This window comes from Bombus pascuorum, chromosome 8 (assembly GCF_905332965.1).
Source record: "Bombus pascuorum chromosome 8, iyBomPasc1.1, whole genome shotgun sequence".
Taxonomy (NCBI): Eukaryota; Metazoa; Arthropoda; class Insecta; order Hymenoptera; family Apidae; genus Bombus; species Bombus pascuorum.
This window is the reverse complement of record NC_083495.1, coordinates 8,467,893-8,485,797: the sequence shown is the minus strand read 5'-3', so window position 1 is coordinate 8,485,797 and position 17,905 is coordinate 8,467,893. Positions and strand designations below refer to the sequence as shown.

The following is a 17,905-nucleotide window of genomic DNA, read 5'->3' as shown; positions in this document are numbered from 1 at the left end:
ATTTTTTAATCAATTTCTTATTTTTATTGAAGAAAGCAATTGCATATTATATCAAGATTAAATAAATCATTTTCAAGTAATTTTTCATACTAATTGATATATTCAAATATAATAATAAATAGTAAACAATAGTTGAGTAAACAATTTATGTTATATTACAATATGGCAGTTCTTAGAATTATTCTCATTTCAATTATCCTCGAATACATGTGAAAATTTTTCACATAGTTAACATAGAATTACAAATTGTTTAAGAAATGATCTAAAAAAAAAAAAAATGTTTTATGCAAACAACAAATGAAATAAACAATTGTTTTTTATTTGATAACCAACTAACGAATTAATTAAGAGAAAAGTCACGTAACATATAATTATTTCAAGATAATTATTGACCAAATAAGATGACATGTTATTTAAATCATTTTCCATAACTTTAAATAATAAAAAGTCAATGATTACAATTCTAGAATATTACATATATTTTATGATGGAGGAAATATTAATGATGTCATAAACGTTTGTATTTATCTATGATATACAATGAGATATTTAATTCGGGAATATTTGGTCTTAATCGTAGATAAACAATATTAATAGTACTGATGAAAAAGAGGTGGACAGTTTTCAATACACATATTTATATGTATAAAGAACTTAATTACTTAATGCATTATTGATTCCATCTTATACCTTTTAAAAGATGCTTATTAAGTTAATAGAATTAATAATCTTCAAATCGAACTAATTTTCTATCTAAGGAAATATTACAAGAATAAGCAGTTTCTAATATATCGTATCGTTTTGAACAAATACGTCATCGATATATTTTTTTTCGTAGAATCATTTGTAAATTTCCTAAATATCAATAACCATACCCTATGAGCACTTTATTTCCGCTTATAATCTATGAAGTATATCTGTTAATTTAAATCTAATGTGTAAAATGTTTCGTTTATTGTAAACATCTTAATCTGCTGTAATTGTCGAATTTTTATGACCGGTCTTACCATTTGTTTTGATGAGCAAATTGATTTTTAATGTTCCGAGAAACACTCTACCATATATTTATAACCACGCATATCAATAAAACAATTCTCCTATACTTTCCTCCAATTCAAGAAACTTGATAAGAATAACAAGTATAATTGGATCTAAAGTGATTAAAAGAATGCCGCGAAGTCAAGTATCTTAATAATCCTCACCGATATAAAACAATGTACCAAATCAGAGTTGTTTGGTTCGAAAGGACGTTACGATTCATTCATTTCTATTTCAGAATATTTTTTTATTATTCTGTTACTATAGTTAACAAATAATTAATAGATCTTATAGATACGTATAATATTCGACTTTCAAATAACGTAGGATGAAAAAATCACAGGAGTTATTCTATTTTTACCCAAAATATTTGTTCTAAAGGAAATATGCAAATTTTTTGCAAAGGGACAAAAATATTAGGATACGTACAAAATAAATGAAACGCAAGTATAAACAAATTCCAAAGGAAGAAACAAATCTTGAAGAAACATAGTGTCCACTGTACCAAACCAATCTTTAAAGTAATAACTGTGGAACACAAACGTTCGTAATTTTTACGACTGACAAGGTCTTCATTTATTGCAAATGATATGTTATTACCGATTATTATAGCCACGGATGTAACATTTCGTTTTCTTCGTGATCAAAGCCCTGTTACGCAATAATTTACCAATAATGATATTAGTTAATCGATAAGTTAGAGTTTGTCGGTCACACACAGACTTATTTCTATATCTACTTTACAATTTTAAATTTAAATTTAAATTTAAATTTTCGCTATCAAGTAGGATAATGAAATTGCTCGTAATTTCGAAAATTTATTTCTTATGCTTTCGTTGTTCTTTCATTGTCAATCTTGTTTCGATTGTAAAACAGAATATTAGTATTAATTATTCCCATTTACTTAAAACTTACGTTCCATTAATAATATCAGTTAAATTGTGCAAGAAAATCTTGGTAAATCATTGAAATTGAACAATTGAAAAGTAAAAAAGACTGGTACCGTTACAAAATTACAAGTATTACAAAATTGATAGAAATAAACGTATAGACAATTGACAAATAAACTTCTAGAGATAAGTAATTATTTTTTGGGAAGTTGATTATATATATTAATTAATTATATATATTATAATATAATCGAGAAATTTATAAGAACTAGATGCAGCTTTTAAAAACTTAATTAATGCGTTCTATCACTAAAGTATTCAAAAATATATTGTTTCATCTACAAAGACACCGAAATTAGTTTTCAAAATATCAGATCCAATTACCGCCGAGTACACGTTGAAACATCACGCGAAAAGGGACAATATTTGGAAAGTGGTATCGTGAAAAATTACACGGTTTCCCGTATTCAAATATTTCCCCTTGGAAAGATCGTGCCTTGTTTACAAAGCGTCGGTCGCCATGGAAATCGCTGCACGACGCGGAATCGCAACTGAAAACGAGTTCTCTGAACGCAGGTGCGATGCGCTCAGGTGTTGTGCAGACGCAATCGCATACCGATGTTGGATTTCGCGAAAACGGCGGAGGTGTCCTTTCAAACTGGTCCAGAAGAGATTCGAAAGTACGGGAAAACGTTTGGCATCGTGACCAACGTGATCGTCTGTTTCGTGCATTTTCAGGCCGCAGTGATATACATCCTTTATGTCTCCACTTCGTTTCAGCAAGTGAGGATCGAGTCGTAAGGAGCATTTCCATTTACGAAGATTGAGGTCGAGGGGTCGTTTCTTTTCATCATCGACGAATCGAATATACTGTTTCTTTCCTGCGTCGTTGAATTTGATCGTTGATATTCGATTTAACAAATTTTCCTGTGACATATTCAGACACGAAAGTCTATGTACACTCTTAGAGTTTTGTGCATCTGACTTATCCGAAGAAACAAACTAAAGATGCACTTTATGTATACATACATACAGTTACAGTATGTATCATCGAAAAATGACTTTGTATTCGCTTAATGTATTAATATATTTCACAGGAGGAATTTAAAATATTACGAGCATTTAGCTTTAGTCAAGACAATAGTCTTGGAAAAATTTTACATCAGAAATTATGTAATCTTCGATTTTATCGTCAATTATGTTAAAAATAAGAGGTATAAACGTGTAGACTTTTGCGATTGAATGCAAATTTTAGTGACTAACAAAATTATTTAAACACTCATAAAAATTTCTTATAGATAGATATATTTGTCAAATGAAGTCTTTTGGAATTTCATTGGAGCTGTAACGAAACACTATTACCATAATTGTATTACTAATGTTTGAAAAAATCTGACATCCATATGAATGGTAGAAAATATTTATTATGATTATAAACTTCGCGCAAGTCACAAAATATTTAAATAATTCTGCATTACATTAATGAACCAGAATATTTACTGGGACTGTCTCTAGCAGTAATTATGTGCATGATCTGTTGTGTTTCTAGTAAATAACTTGCAAATTCTGTATGCAGTTTCATTAGTAATTTCTGTATTATTCATTCTCCATTTATTATCTTCAAATGTTACAGTACAAAGAAATGACCAAAATTTGAAGAATATCGGACAGAATTCCTTGCTTCAACTAACTTAGCCTTGTTTTATCATTGGATGTTTCTTATTTCTTTCGATTCGCCGATGCATATCGAAAGAGCGACCCTGCGATCACAGTCATTTTTATTAGATTTACAGAATCATAAAATGTTTTTCGAATACATAAAAATTTTCACTTAATACTTTTAGCTATACATTTTCTTCTCGTAAATCATCCATTTGAATTCTATCATTCAAACAGTTTAATGTGTTATATGATTAAAGTTCGTAGCGATGACACAGTTGTTAGTTGTGATTCTTCTTTTCAAAATTTATAGCATTGGGAAATTAGAGAAAATTAAATTATTACGAAATTACGAAAGATTAAGTTATTATCAAAATAAATATTACTTTTTGTAATGTACAATTAAAATTGGAGAAGTATAGAAAACTGTTACTTCTTTTCTGATTAATCCTCACAAATATTAAGACACTTACTGCAAAATAAGGCAAACCAAAATAAGATAAGTTATTAGCAAATCACTAAACCTCGTTTGAAGCTGCTGCAGAGCACTCACATGTTCAATATAATATCAGACAGAATTGCACGGTAGAATCAAACGATATTTTTGTTTAGTTTATTACATCACTTACTCTATTATTGTTTGAATCAATTTTGACATTCGTGTTATTAAGTTTTTAATTACGTTTATATCAGATATTCTATTATGCTTTACATGCCGTTATTTGATCACATATTCTGTAAACGATTCCATAAATCAAATGTTTGAGTTATGTATGTAATTTATCTTAAATTCTCTCAGTGAAGTTTAGATTAGAGAATTGTATAAGCATCATCGTATAATTATCAAATTTATTTCCTCTTGAGAATTTTTATAAATAGCTTTCGCAATTTTCTATTACGTACCTTAAACTCTTATCTTATACAAGTACGGAGTTCTATTGGACTAATTAGTTTTTCAATTGTCTAGATCAATTATCATGTGCTGTGTGAGATCCTCAGGTGTCGTAATATTTATGAGCAAATAGGCGATTAGATTTCGTCATAATTTTTTATCTTCGAAAATATAATGTAAGTAACACTTACAATGACTCTTTGAAGTAATTTTAGTCAATGACCTATTGAAATCAAAATATAGAGACTCATCTGTATGGCAATTTGTTTTAGGATTAGATTATCATTATAATGTCTAATGTGTAATATATAAATCAATATAATATATACAATTTCCTGTAAAAATATTGCTTTACATTCTCGACATGATTTTCACGTAGATTTACTTTCTTTCATCTTGTATCACCAGTTGGCAATACTCTATGTTATTAAATTTCAAATGAGATTTATATAAAAAATTGAACTCTGCTTATATAACTTAATGACTAATAACTACTATTGTTATTAACTATTTATATTTTAAAAGTACTTCAAAAATTCTCAACTCGCCATTAATTTATTTCAGTACTGAGATTTCTGCTTGGCGATATTAAATTTAATATTTACCTTCGACGTTTTCACTCTATCATTATGCACAAGCTTGTAAAAATAAATGCTTTACACACACCTTAAGTCCTTTTGTGCAAATAGAGTTTTTATGTGGAAGATAACTGTGATATTTTAGTGTGATCTTTTGTTTTTCACCAGTTATATGAACATTAACATGCCTCGTATTTCTTGTATTGTAATTATTCGCGAATCAGAAGTTCACTACGTAATAAGATTTTTCTATACCGAAAAATCTTATTAAAATTAATTGATCACCCAAGGCACATATCTGTGATATAAATATAAAAACGATCTGATTGCTTTAGTCATTGATCTTTATGGATTCAAACACTAAATCATCATTGCCCTAGACCATTTATATTAGAAAAGATATATGAAAGATGTGCATCTTCATTCGTTAGTCGTCTTTTAATGTAAAAGGTCCATTCATTTTTCATTACTAAATAAAAAGAAAGATTTATACATTAAGAGCTTAAGCAATTCGTATGATATACCCGAACAATTCATCTCTCGAAGATGATCACATACTCTGAACCTATTCATCATATGTTGCATATTTTATCTGATCGATCATTCATATTATCTTACATTCGTACAACGTATATACGCGCATATCCCTCAGAAAAGTACAAACTACCATCCTTTCTCCATTCGTTTAGATGTTCTTACAACGTATCGTAACGTATGCACGTTATTTATCATACCATTGCGATTACATTCGTACGAGTTTAACAACCACACGAAATTCATTATAAGTTACGTTTTATACAATTGCAAAGTTATCCATTACCAAAGAGACTATTAATTACTAAAAAAATTATTCATTTTCAGCTAATTGAATTTTTCTTCGACGTTAAAATGGATGATCGGATCTACATATTAGCATTGTTTCCCTTCGTCTGTCTATTGAGTTTCATTCCGAATTTGAAGTATCTGACACCATTTTCCGTGGTCGGTGCTCTGTTTATGTTAACTGGCATTTCGGTTACCCTGTACTATCTCTTCGAAGATTTCCCCGATCCTGCAAGATTGGAAGCTTTTACGCAAGCTTTGCCAGTTCCGATGTATTGCAGTCTGTTCCTGTACGCTCTTCATAATGTGACCTTGTGCCTACCACTGGAGAACTCGATGAAGAATCCGGAACATTTGCCACGATTGATAACATGCAACATGTTGCTTAATACATGTTTATACACGATGTTTGGCTTCCTTGGTTACAACAAGTATATGAAGAATACCTGCGACACGGTAATTAAAAATTTACCGCTGGAGAAAACGTAAGTGATATTTTTCAATAATCCTTTCAACTTAAAAAGAACAAAAAAAGGCAATGTCAAATATAGTACATCGCCGTTCGTAGTTAAAATGTCCTGTTTAGTATTTCTCGCTTTTCAAGATACGTTAAAGTATCTAAAGTCCGAAAACATTGAAACATAAAGTACAAAAATTGAACGAAGATAAACAAACACGCCATAAAAAAATGATAAAACTTGTTTATTTTCGGATATTCTGAGGCGATAGATAGGAAATATTAACAAACGAAGGCAGTCTCGATTATTACAATACTGATTAGGCGAATGAGTATCGGAAAATTGACTAAGAAAGATGTAAGAGAGATTGTGGAAATCAGAATAAGAATTGGAAAGGAATTATTACACTTTTTTTTCGAAATTTGAATTCTGTTTAATAATATAGGTAATACAAAATCGAAAATATTACTAACACTATATTAACTATGAAATATTACTAAAATAACTAGATTCATCACTAACTCACGTCAATAGTCAAGTTAGTCTAAGATCTTAATCTTCAGATCATCTAATGGTATCATAGCTTCTTGAAAACTGATGATTAAGTGACATTGATAAACTAGTATGTAGTGTACAATATACATACAGTGTTGATAAATTTAATCGAGATTAAATTCCACTGCATTCGCTATGTTTTGTCTTCTCTTGAGATTCGATTTTTCACCTAATGTATTGATAACACATAACCATATACATCAAGTAAATAATCAAAGGAAAGATTTTTTCGGAGAAACGTATTCCACGCGTATATTATTCGAGTACAACACTATTTTGTACATCAGTGCACATACTCTTAATATTTAATCATACTGATAGATAAGTAAATTTTTTCGTAATATATATTTGCTAGAGATCGTAGGCTAGGGATGATAAGAATAATGTAAATGAGACGAATTTAATTTTATAAAATTATTAAATGTGAAAGAGGTTTAATTTGGTAAAGTGTGATATAGTTTTATAAGATATTTTAATGTGGATAAAACAGAGATCCTGTTGACAAGTAATAAACAAATTATAATTGCTACGAATGTAATTAATGAAACGAAACTTATGAATGCTCTTAATAGCAAAAACGTTTATCAAATACGCTCAAATACTACGAACAATGTCATCGAGATAAAATTTCACAACATGAAATATATTTTACCTCCAATAATATTCTAAACCGTATTTGATCTACGCACGATATGTACTTGTTCAAAGTGTTTGTACGCTACACGTGTTGAAGATACTTGACTTTTGTAAAGAGAGGAGTTATGATAATATTGATATGTTCTGTGCATAGTAAAAATAGCGTTTCTGTATATCACATGTTGTGTATTATCATTGAAAGAGTACTTCTTTTTCGTAGAAATATGTAGAAGACAGTGAAGGTACATGATTTGCAATAAAATAGATCGTGACCGATAACTCAAATGACTTACAGAAACCCAAATAATTTCAATAACGATGAAAGAAAATATATACACATACAAGAATATTAATCAAAAAATATCCAAAAGTAAATAAACTTCAAATGTTATTTGCTAAAACATTCTTCATCATCATCTATCAATCATGAAAGGCTACGTTTTTTCCTTTTTTTTTTTTTTTTTGCATGTTTTCAAACAGACGACAAATGTAATTATGTTTCTATAATTTGTGGCTTCAACAACTCCTTTGTTGCAATGTTCCTCGTTGCCATTTCGGTACATCGTCAGGATATTCATATTATTTTCTCGAAAAACTATCGGTGCCTTTTGCGAGTCGCATGTTTACCGAAATTTCTCCGTGAAATAATAAGTAGCTTGTGTTTGTGAATGAAACACAACATACATAATTCATACGCGTTAAGAAAGTGGCACGTAAGGACGTGTTTTGACGACGGAAGTAGCATGCAGATCGTTTTATTTGCAAATACGCGCTGCAACACGTTGCATCCTCAAACGAGTAGTGTTTGGTCATTGCAATAACCTGCGAATATATTCGTAGTCGAGTATAGGTTTGGAGAGAATCATTTAAAGACCTAACGTGTTAATTGAATCTTTCCTTAAACAAAAATCTCAATAATTAGACTGTGAATTATTATTATTATTATGCAGAATACAACTCTTTGCGTAATGTTATATCTATAAAAAAAAAGAAAACAGTGGAACAACAGCGCGTACAGAAATTTAAGTATTCTTCAAGTTTCACTAATGAGATTTCATCTTTAAATGCTCCTTGAAATTATTGTCAAAATTATAAATCAACAGATTAACAAATTAAATTTCAAGTCTTAACTATATCTATTTCGAGATTTCGTGCTAATTTAGAGTTAACGGGATGAAATATTTCAAAATAAACGATAAAGAAAGAAGAAAAAATTCATGAACGCTTTAATTTCTTACAAAGTGATAACTTGATAGTCATGAGGAAACATGAAGAGATAAACGATATCGCTTCGATTAATATATTAATCCAGGCCAAGTTATATCTACCTGAAATTATCTACTTCGTATATCAAGCGAAAAATTCGCAGATATTAGTCGATGTAGTGAAACAAAGTAGATACTTATTTAATGTATATTTTTTAATACAATGTCATCGTATACCTTCTCTTAACAACTTATGACATATAATACAAACGAAATAGAGCTCGATGCGTACTAAAAATGTCAATTAATACAGCTCAACGTAAAATTATGCACAATTCTTGGCATATCGGAGACATCAACATCTAAAATGACATACGAAAAAATTGACGTCTCCCAGACGTCTTTGTGTGTTAAGAGGTGATATATCGCTAACCAAATACATATTTCCATACAAAACTTCATCGTTTACTGTTTTTGCGTTTTATCGCTAAAAATAAAACTTTTATAAGAATATAATCTGAATAAAACTTTTGATAAGAATTTATCGTTACAAATAGTTTCGTCCAATTTACAATCGAAGAGATAGGAGCAAGAACAGAACGTGAAGATTTCTAATTGAAACAAAAATCGCATTTCTGTTAATTTTGACACTTAATTTTGACATCGTTTAACACTTGCATGCCATTAACTTTCAGTTTTTATCACCTATGTGGAGAGAATATATACATTTAGAGGCAGGATGAATTGTAAAAATTGTATCGGATTAATTTTAAATTTATCTATCACGTTATAGTTTTAACTATTATGATTATAAGTGTTAATGCTCTATTTTGCAATAGCTCTGAAAGTAAGAATAGATCATCTTAGCACTTTTATATAATCTATGTTTATTATATTTATACGTATCTCATTTGCAACTTTTTCGTGTTAAAAATCATTTCTTACATATACTTACTTTACTTATGTACTTTATGTGTGCTTATATCGTTTATGATATTTATTCCGTAATTATTAGCACGTGCAGATATCTGTCTAGACAGAGCACATAATAATGTTTTATTTCGTACTATGTTTCCCGTTATTAAACATTTCGCATTCCACCTAGCCAAAACATGGTTTGCGTAACATTCGCAATATATCTTATCGATGTTAATAGTCACCTGTATTTAATGAAAATGAATGTGTGCGAATTCTCTGGTATGTGATTGTTATTGATCTTAAAACCGGAAGATTGAGAATAAATAGAAGAGTATTAATTTCAAGGAAGTATGGCATCGAGTACGTATTTCTATCAACAACTTTCCTCTTTTATTGATAGAAATTAGGATAACGAAACGATGCATCGTATTTGGTAAACAGAACGTACTGATACATACTTGTTATTTGATTCATCTACGTAGGAGAATGAATTATCCGGGCTCTATGAGTGTTTAATCGAAAGTACTTATTTGCATTAAGTTACGGTAATTTTCCATAGTCCAGTGTAACATCGCGTTCTTGGAACATCATTGACGTCTTTTCTGGCATGCTGTTTTCTGTTCTGTGATGTTTAATGTATATAGAATAACGCATTGAATAGAAATGATGAAATGATGGAAGAAAAGGGACTAAGAGTTATCGCAATATGATTGCGGTAATTTTACCGCATTTTGACAGTGACTAATTGTAGGATAATACCATTCGAATTCGTTGTAACTTATAATTTATCAGAAGAACTGTTAGTGGAATAGTACGAACAAGTAAAGATGCAAAGTGTTGTTTCGAATGAAACAAGAATCGTGTTATTTCTTGCAAATTAAATTTTTCTGTTATATTTAAAAAATACATATAAAGATAAAAATTTATATATTTATCAAGTACCTGTTCTATATGATTAAACTTTACTATGAATCAAAAGTTTTCGTGATATCTAATTTCAATGATTAAATATTCAAATATCAATCACTAGACTGCGGATTTTTATGTAATTTCATACTTTTATTAACATATCTATGGCAATAAGATCTACATGAAGATTTATTTCACCTATTGAACATTATAACATCTATTTCATTTTGAATATTTTTCATATTTTTGTATATTGCATTTCATATGTACATTTTTGTACTTCTCAATCCCTATTTTTAAATAAGATATTTAACGTTTTTCACGACACTTCAATATCGAAGTTAGAGGATTAAGCACAACTGTATAAAAATCCTCGCGATTTTCCACAAAACATTTGTACCCCTATTAATCATTTTTCGAGACATAATATTATTCGCACACTACATAGCAAGCAATTTCCAATCAGTAATTATTAAAACACAATTGTACAAGCACGTTTCTTCCACAAGGTCAACTGCGATAACGATAACAGTAATTCATATTCGTTTTCTACATAATAATTGCAAATATAAGAAAAATGGAAATATTTTTCGAAGGCTTCGTAGTCATTCAACTCTTTAATTTTGAAACGTGTTATAAAATTCGATCGACTTGTTTGTGATAAATCCCTGAAGTCTTTCGGTATGTGGGCCGTATGTGTGCCCTCGGGAATCTCACAATCAGTACCATAATTTCCACGTGTTCCATGGCATTCCTTATCATGCAAACTTCGTTATCTATCTTCGCTTTGTTATTTGTACAATGGCTACAAAAAGTATATTTGTATGCCTATATTACTGCATTTATTACTGCGTTTACAGTCACGTATAAAAATAGAAATAGATGTCATTGAAATTTAGTTAAACAAGGCTTACATAAAAATATAAATATTAATTTCAATTGTTTACTAAATAATCCTTGTACTATAAGAGTATAAGAGTATAATAAATATGACTTAAGTATAAAACACTAGTACTAGTTCGATTAAACTTCGTTGATACTCACTTCTACTACTTAATTTTTATTCTTCTATTTTTCATTATTTTATATATTATTCTTGTACACAATTATGTGTATATATTGATTAACTAGATACAATTATGATATAGTTCGTATTATTCTTATGATAGTACTTTACCTTTGGTAATATTTTCATAAATTTACAAAAATTTGATATTATGGAAATGAAACGTAAATAATGGAAAAATAAAAAAATAATTAAAAAAATACTGCATTGGAAAATAAAGATATTCGCAAATACTTTTTGTAGCCACTGTATACGCGTGCAAGTACTACATTTCATCGAATACTTTCCTTATCAGTGATGAATTTTTCCTATCTGTTCGTGTTCAAGAAACGTTTCGTACTCGAGACAAGCACGATGATGCGTTTTCTGCGTAAAAACGAGTGTAATTTCGAGACGAAACTTTTAGTTATTTGCTTTCCTTTGTTTCTTTGTGAACTTTCCTTAATTTTATCAAAAACGTAGTTATCTTAAACGTCGTTCACTGTATACTTTGAAATAAATTTTACCTCAGTTTCTGTATATTTTTGGGGGATACGAGAAATAAAATAAAATGGAAAACGTGATTAACTTTGTGCACTTTGTTCTTGATATCTAAAAAATGGGAAACGTTAATTTACACGTTTTCAATGTATTAATTATAAGAAAGATCATGATGATGACATTTAATTTCAACCATGCAACTGGTATTAAAAATGTATCGATCAATTGTGTTTTGAAAGGATATTAAGTCTAATTTATTTGTTCGTTAATAAGATTGCTGTTTTATAATAATCATGTTGATTATCGATCATATTTGTCGCAAATAAAGGTTTTATTGCGAAATTAATTGTTAGTCTTCCGCTTGGTATACGGATAAAATAGAGAATGGACAAAGAAGAGTAATCGATCGTTCTTTATAAGAAAATGCTATAAATATTTCAATAAAACGAATAGTCCCGTTCATAAATTACCAGACACTTGTTAACTTCAAATATGATACTTATTGAGCAAGTTTTGTATTAAGATCTCGAAAACATGGCGTTCTGTTTTCTTTCATATTAAGCTTTTAAATATGATCCCGTTTATATGTCATCTGTTACAAGGTGATAATAAACAAATATTTTAGCATTATGATATCTGAATTGAAGATAATTTTCCTCGTATCAATCAACTCGTATCTTAATGAATAATGTGACATCGTCTACAGCTTTATGCTAAGTATCCACTTCCGATAGTTTCTCGCGAGATTACTGTCAAATTAAGAGTCCATTTGAGAGTAACTTTTGGAATTTATACCCTCAGGTAAGCGATAGAAAACTCCCGAGAACTTCCTGTCAGACAGAGCTCTCAGAATCGCGTTCATTTGAGATTCAAAACCCATCCTGAGATGGCATCATGCAGGCGATTGTTATCCACGGGCTACGTAAACCAACCTAGCGTATAAGAATTTGCTTAATATTTACTGGACAAATCGTAAAGTTATAATAAATTATTAAAAAAGAGATTTGAGACTCGTCTAGTACCTATTCGAGTCATATGTTCTTTTTATTTTGATATAAATTTTATTAATTGGAGTTATTTTGGGAGGTAGCACCAAAAAAATTCGAAATCCGAAAATAATAACCACTCTATTGGCCACAATTTACAAGATGTCTTTACATTAGCTATTGATTATTGATCTATTGATATTGATTCCCGTTGTTTTGACTGAGAACAAGAGAGATTCGAGCGACAGCTCGCACGAGAATTCTCTCAAGAATTCGAAACTGCTGCGAGTAACTGTCCGATAGTAATGTGATTCGTATCTATTCGAGGAAAAATCGCAACTATCAGTCGTAAATATCAACATGTAACTAAACATTAAATGCAATGTCCACATGAAAGAAACGCTCTCGAGAGCAACACGCGATAATTTTACTCTCAAGTCGACACTTAGCATTAGACAAACGCTTCAGTTTATTCTTTCAGATAATACGCGATTTTTATATCACTTTTATCTTACTATCCTTGCACGATAAATAAGAGTATTGTCAGTGTAAATTTGATAAATATTACTAAATACACATAAGCATTATATTTTATTCATTCGTTAAAAAGACTCATTTATCACGATCGTTACAGTTTGTGGGAAATTTCTGTTGACTATTAACGTTACTATTGCATTCCTATTTTATATTTTATTCTCTACCAACATTCTGTCAAAATGTTTTTTATTTTATTGAGATAGATACTGCTCGACTGTTCTTTATTTAATCTGTCACATTCACGAGTTATGTATAAGTGATTCGAAGAAAGTACTCTTCTTATTCGCAATGGAAGAATGCACGTTATTGTAACATGAATAAATAAATTCCATTCTCGTAGTATCGAGAGCTTAAAGGTACATGCATACTCGATAATAAATTATCCTTATCATATTTCAATCGTAGTTCCATCAATTTAGAACGGATATTTTTAAACAGACGTGAGAATAGGATGAATAAAATATATCTATAAATTTTAATTGTTCGCTTCATATTTTTTGTTCCGATTATTTTATATAAAAATCAAACTCTTCTTGTTAATTCATTTTTATGTGAATTTGTATTTAAACCGAATATTTCACATGAAATTACTTTATTTAAAAATGATTTCATTGTTATTATTTCAGACTCGCGAAATCAATTAAAATAACCATTTCTTTGTCTGTTCTGTTCTCATTTGGACTGGTCTTTTATGTTCCAATTTCAATATTGTGGCCGATGATTCGGTCCAAATTTAACAAAATGTTCTGTTATGGAGAAGCGGTATTCCGTTTTTGCGGCGTAATTGCAACGAGTAAGCTAAATCAATCAATAAAGTAACATATATGAATCGTGAATTTATTTCATATTAATTACTACAACTTGTTTATATTTTAATCTTGGTCTTGCTGTTCCTTCCTGCCTCTCTTTCTTTTTGCTTCATACTTATTGTTAGTACATAATTTTAAAGTATTCTTTCCAGGACTGACTTATAAGACGAAATATTTTACAGCTATTAGATCACACTATAACAATTTATTTTATACTGTATATTCTTATTTTATTTTAAAATATCTATTAATAAAACGAATATTACATTATGGTAGTAAAATATTATTATAGCTCCTTTGAAATTTTTTATATCAACCTCAAAACTTTCGCATATCATCAACTTTCACATATATTTCTTACATTATAAATTTATTATTTCTAAAATTTCTCGAATCTCACAATATTATTCGACATTTTATTTGATGTTACCAACTCTTTGTTTTTTTAAACATTCGCAGCAATACTGGCAGTTTCGATTCCGGAAATGGTTCCACTACTTAGTCTTCTCGCAGCATTAAGCATGACCACAATTATGCTATTGATTCCTGTAGTGATAGAAACTGCAACAAAATGGGAACAGCCTACTCGATTTCTTCTCGTAAAAAACATCGGAATTACTCTGATCTGGATTCTTTTATTGGTAAGTATCGAAAGTGAATGTCATAATTCGCTCGTTCAACATACTTTACGCAATCCCTGAGCATTTTACATAATTTCTGGGAGTTGTGTACAATCATCGATGTTACGTAATACGGATTCTTCATTGGACGAGTTAAAAGTTTGCGAATTAACGATGCCGATGATGCGTGTATCCAGTGATAAACATGGTGAACATAATTAGCATACTATGCTTGACGCGAAACATTATTCACTAGTTCATTACCATTTAATAATGTGATTTGTTGTGTTAGATTGCTTCCTTTTTACTCATGTCCATACGATAATTCTAAAATTAATTGTAATTAGACTGCTGGTCTTTTTTTGCATTTATAGGAAATTTGAAAATGCAAAAATTTATAGAATATACATTGCGTATAAAAATATATAAAATACACAGAATAAAGTATTCTTTATAATATTTAATAGAAGAAACAAATTTCTATTCACCTCTTATTTTTCAGTTTATAGACATACAAAATTGCATAAGCATCCACAGCCTAATTATACCATTATTTAAATAGATATAGCACTACGTTTTATTTCATAATTCTTATGTACATAATTAAGTAATTATTATCGTCGAGAATAATAGTATAGTAACCAAATTATTATTATTTAATTAATTGTATTTAATACTAATCGTTATAATAAAGTAACAAACTTATGAAGTAATATATTAATTCTAACATTAAGAATGTCTTAATTAACTAACTAATTAATTAATCACAATATTTCTTTAAATATTTTAAAATTCATATCTACATAAAATAAATTGTCCTTTAACGATGGAGTTCTAACAACTTTAAGATTAGTATTGTAATAAAAATTATTGGCGTCGAAGTGACGCTTTATCAATTACAAACAATCATGAGAAGATATCTATAATTGCTTCTTATTTTCAACGTAAATTTTTATAAGAAAACCATTCAGGAAGATAAGGAATTTAATTTAATTAATACATACTCTGTAAAACTATAGAACTTTAACAGTTTAAGGAATTCCCCTAATAAGCAGGAAAAATTAGCGGCTGGACAATTATGTAATTTCAGTGAGTAATAGAAATGACGAACTTTGAGTTCAAACATTTATATAAACGCTATCATTTATTTTTTTACGTCAATTTTAAAGCCTATTTGTTTGATTCTTCATCATGCGATAGTTAATTCCTTACATTTTATGTTACTTGCTGTGCCTATTTTTCTTATGTTTTATTTCATTTCGAATGAAGATATTTTAAAGCATACAAAATGTACAAATATAAAACGTACAAAATACAGAATATATATTTCGCTAGCCGCGTTTCAACTGCTTACATACTTCTCTGCTGGATTACAAAACAAAATACAAAATCTAATCTATAATTTAACAGTAGATTCTTGCTTAGGTTCCCATTTCATACATAACCAATTCAATATTACTTGGAAATCGTGTACACTCTAATTTTTTTAGTCCTATTTGTTTTTCCAGTTGGATTCTATTCCAGTCGAGTTTCTACAGTTTGAAGTAAAAGTTAAAATATATCCATTAAAACGTTTCAATGGTTTAATGTTCCGCATTTTTAGTTCATTTACTTGAATTAAGTAACTTGACTGAACACTCATAGATTTAATATGACAGATTTTATAGATGAAAATTTGCTGCACTCTACAATTTAAATTGTTTTAAATATTTATTTTTTTCTTTTTTTCGTTACGAAACAAAATAAAAATATTTTGATCTTTCCGTACCAAAAGGAATAAATAGATTTTGGATGATAGAACATTTCTGTTTATTGACTTTTATGAGTAAATGGATGAAATGATATTGGGCTAAAAGATCTGTGTTTCATATCGAATAATTTTCCAACTTTTTATCTTTTATCAGATTTTTGGAACAATCGAAAGTATATTGTCTATCATCAAAGAATATGGTGGTGTGAAAGAGGAAGGATGCTGATTATTGAAGTTAATTAGTGAAAACGGCGAATCAGTTTGTTCTATTGCTTCTCTGTCAAAACTTGAAGGAATCTCAAACAGTTTTACAAGTCAATGGATTTGTATCTCATAAAAACTAGTTATATTTACATACATATAAATGTATCTTACATGATAGTTTAAACTTCCGTAAACTTTTCTGATATTTGCTTTTTATTAATTACTTATTTTATAGAGCTTAATATAACCCCACAGAAAAGAATTAGAAATATTCAAAATGACAATATGAGAATAATACAAAGACGAGTATTCGAATAAAATCTTACGTAGACTCTTAAGTTCCTCTGTATTTTTCACTCTTACAGCAATAAATCGAAACCAATTATTCAATTGCAAAGTTGATAGCATCATCAGAAAGATATGATGTTTAAATTCCGGAAATATTAACTCTTATGTAAGCATGCTGCTAACGAGGAAATTCTATAAATAATTATGTATTGAAATGTAGTTTGCATGATATATGCTGCTATAGCGCAATAGTGAGATCATAAAATCGAGTCTTTAGAAATAACTTAAGTGATCAACAACTGATGACGACCTTTTACGAACAGGAAAAACCCAACGATGATCGGATTTTTTTTAATCAAAATACCATTTCTTCATTTCCTTAAACTCAGTGCGATTCGTTATTTTATTACCTGCGAATCGCTAATCGGACTTTCAAACGTCAGCAACGTGCTTAACTTTAATTATTTTTCTACTAGTTTGTAATAAAATTTCGGCAACTAAATACGAATTCTTAAACAAATCTAAGTGCGCTCCTAGTTCGTTTGTTTTTTTTTACGAAGCGTCGTTATATTTCGAAGAAGTTTGCTTGCTACATTAAGTAGAGC

The 17,905-nt window shown here is 29.2% G+C and overlaps 2 protein-coding genes across 2 annotated transcripts in view; one reads left to right on the top strand and one right to left on the bottom strand.

The window, feature by feature from the left end:
• Positions 1–17,905, bottom strand: part of LOC132910002 (mucin-2-like) — a 708,972-nt gene that overhangs the window by 656,108 nt on the left and 34,959 nt on the right. The window lies entirely within an intron of this gene.
• LOC132910031 (proton-coupled amino acid transporter-like protein pathetic) lies at positions 14,261–17,890 on the top strand. Its single transcript, XM_060965389.1, has 3 exons — positions 14,261–14,422; positions 14,898–15,079; positions 16,963–17,890. Exons 1-3 carry the CDS (start codon positions 14,347–14,349, stop codon positions 17,032–17,034), a joined length of 330 nt encoding a protein of 109 aa, XP_060821372.1. The 5' UTR covers positions 14,261–14,346; the 3' UTR covers positions 17,035–17,890.

Bases quoted from the DNA above. Each gene is read 5' to 3' on its own strand.
- LOC132910031 (XM_060965389.1), top strand. From the start codon at position 14,347: ATGATTCGGTCCAAATTTAACAAAATGTTCTGTTATGGAGAAGCGGTA. The intron at 14,423-14,897 runs GTAAGCTAAATC...AAACATTCGCAG, and splicing joins TTGCGGCGTAATTGCAACGA to CAATACTGGCAGTTTCGATT. The intron at 15,080-16,962 runs GTAAGTATCGAA...ATCTTTTATCAG, and splicing joins TGATCTGGATTCTTTTATTG to ATTTTTGGAACAATCGAAAG.